This window comes from Anopheles darlingi, chromosome 3, assembly GCF_943734745.1.
Source record: "Anopheles darlingi chromosome 3, idAnoDarlMG_H_01, whole genome shotgun sequence".
In the NCBI taxonomy this organism is placed as follows: Eukaryota; Metazoa; Arthropoda; class Insecta; order Diptera; family Culicidae; genus Anopheles; species Anopheles darlingi.
The window spans coordinates 31,185,939-31,188,438 of record NC_064875.1 but is presented as its reverse complement, the minus strand read 5'-3'; the positions used below and the strand labels follow the sequence as shown (position 1 = coordinate 31,188,438).

The window sequence follows — 2,500 nt, the reverse complement described above, 5'->3', positions numbered from 1 at the left end:
CAAGCTTATGATTACACTGTTCCTATAAGCATCTAATACTGGAAAAAAACAGATAGCTAAACGAAACCTGTTATAAGAAAAATAACTACCAGCATTCTGTATAAAACACTGTAGAATCATTTCAAATAGGTCAAAAAGAAAAGGTCCAGAACAGATTCGAAGAGATTATAATATGTTCATTTTATAAAATGATCGGTCTTTACCTACCGCAATCACAACTGACAGAATACCACGTTTGATTAAAGTTCTTGATTGGTAACACATTTGATAAATCAAGCGGATTATTGTTAATTAGTTCATAAAACCACAATCTTATTTAACTAATCGTACATACTTTACTCTCCATGCCGGCACACTGATTGATTTGTACTTCATTGCATTAGGGTCCATTTTCACAATTAGCCGAAATTAGTCTGCCCTTATATTAGTTTACTAGTTGAAGCTGCACCTGGTACCATTCCGACGAAACTATCTCCAATTTTCAAACCTTGCACCGATACCGAGAGACCAAGGACCGAGGATAATCAAATCCGAGCCCTCATTTTGCCAAATTTTTGGGAATCTTGGCCAAGTGCCAATAATTGTCAAAAAAGTAGAAGAGAGAGAGAGAGAGAGGGAAAATCGAACCAAACCCTATAGCGCCCGTGCATCAATCACGCTTATCGAACGATTGGATTATGCCAATGAGGCGAACCTTCCGTGGCGCCGCTAGGTACGTCGATTCCCTCAGCAGCAATTGCGCCAGTGGCCGTTCCACCACCGGCAAATAAACACGGCAAATGTTCCGAATCATCTGGCGTTCTTCTTTCCCAAACCCGAACGCTAAAAACGGGTAAACGACTGTTTCTTGCATCGGGAAATCATCTGCCCGTCCCGCTGTATTCTCCCGAGGTCTAGTGTTGCCACCGTGCAGTGGCGCCTGCAAATGCATATATCCTTTCACAAGCACTGATCGAGCGTATCGCGTATCTTTCGCGTCCTTCCGGGCCGGGTTTTCTTTTTTTGTTGCAGACATATTTCGCGTTCGATTCCCGGGCGGAACAGCAAATGGAAGTATTCAACCGATACGGCCCACACCCGGAGCTCTATCCCAATCGTCGCGGTGAGGTAGTGCAAGGGTAAGTACACCAGTAGAGGGTGTAGCATCATCATCTTTTGCCACCACCACCACCATCCTATGCACAATTCTAACGAGCGCGCGCGTTCTCCCATGCGGTTGCCATTCATTTATTCAAAACTATCGGCCCCAAAATTGATTTATTCAATGAATATAAATGACTACTTACGGGATTCTGATTAAAAATGCGCGAGAGTTGATGAATTTTGTGGCCCACCATTTTTCGTTTCCCACACATTTTACGTCTATCGATAGTCAATGATAGTTGGAACCATCGACCCCCTTTCTCCTGTCAGAAGCATTAAATACCAGCTCTGTCACTCTCACGCTAACTCTCTTCCTCTCTTTTATCTCCCTGCACATGCACTTCTCTGCGTCTGCGGATCTGCGGTGGAATTGCATTTATTATGACGACCCCTCCTCCGCAATGGGATCCGTTCCCGGGGAATCGACCACAAATCGACGAATGTTTAACTGTTCACGACTGTTGTACACCGTAATCCTGGTCCGCGAATACAGGTCGTACTGTGAGCGCGAGTTCCGGGACTGCCGGTTGCAGACCTGCTACGTCCAGTCGCCCGCCTATCCCGGGATCTATCCGCGAGCACTCAAGTGTCGTTATCGGCTGCACACGCGTCTACCCTTCATCAAACTCTACATTCAAAATGAGCAGTTCGCCGTCGATGGTCAGAGGTAAGAGCGATGGTCGCAGCTGCTGCTGCTGCTGCTGATGCCCTTTGATCTGCGACATCACGTGGTCTGTGATGTTTTGTGTTCTGATGGTTGTTTTCAATGTTGGTACCAATGTTGCCCTCTCGTCTGCAGGTGCGAAAACATCATGACGTGCCCGATGAAGGAGATTGGTTCCGGTTCCGAGCACTGTCCGTACGACTGGCTAGCCGTGTACGATGGACGCGATGAGCTGGCGCCACCGATTGGCAAGTTTTGCGGTATGGGCAAGTTTCCGTTCAGCATCATCGGTAAGTCGGAACCCTCCGCTGTACCTCTAGTATTGGTTATCCGAGACTCTTCTCAATGTTAAATGCCTTAACATGCCTCCCGAAACAGGTACATCGCAGCACATGTACGTGGAGTTCGTGTCATCACCGGCGGGCCCGCTGTTGAATACCGGGTTCCATTTCAATGTCGGTAACTGGCCCGGTCACGTCGAAACGGTCGGAACGAAGCACGGTGCCTGTGACTGGATGCTCAGTTCGGACGCACTGCGTGGAACGGCGGCCTCGGAGGGTATCTTCCTCAGTGTGGCCCACTGGTACCCACCGAACACCTCCTGCAGTTACCACATACAGGGCAATGAAGATGAGGTAGTGCGGCTCTACTTCCCCAGGTAAGTGTCTCGATGCATCAAAATACATATATGGC

At 47.8% G+C, this 2,500-nt stretch overlaps 1 protein-coding gene across 1 annotated transcript in view; it reads left to right on the top strand.

Moving 5' to 3' along the window:
* Positions 1-2,500, top strand: part of LOC125956432 (uncharacterized) — a 28,513-nt gene that overhangs the window by 22,836 nt on the left and 3,177 nt on the right. The window contains exons 4-7 of the mRNA XM_049688303.1: positions 1,012-1,118; positions 1,637-1,810; positions 1,943-2,097; positions 2,186-2,465. Of these exons, the coding sequence (XP_049544260.1) occupies positions 1,012-1,118; positions 1,637-1,810; positions 1,943-2,097; positions 2,186-2,465 (716 nt within the window). The remainder of the gene's footprint in view (positions 1-1,011; positions 1,119-1,636; positions 1,811-1,942; positions 2,098-2,185; positions 2,466-2,500) is intronic.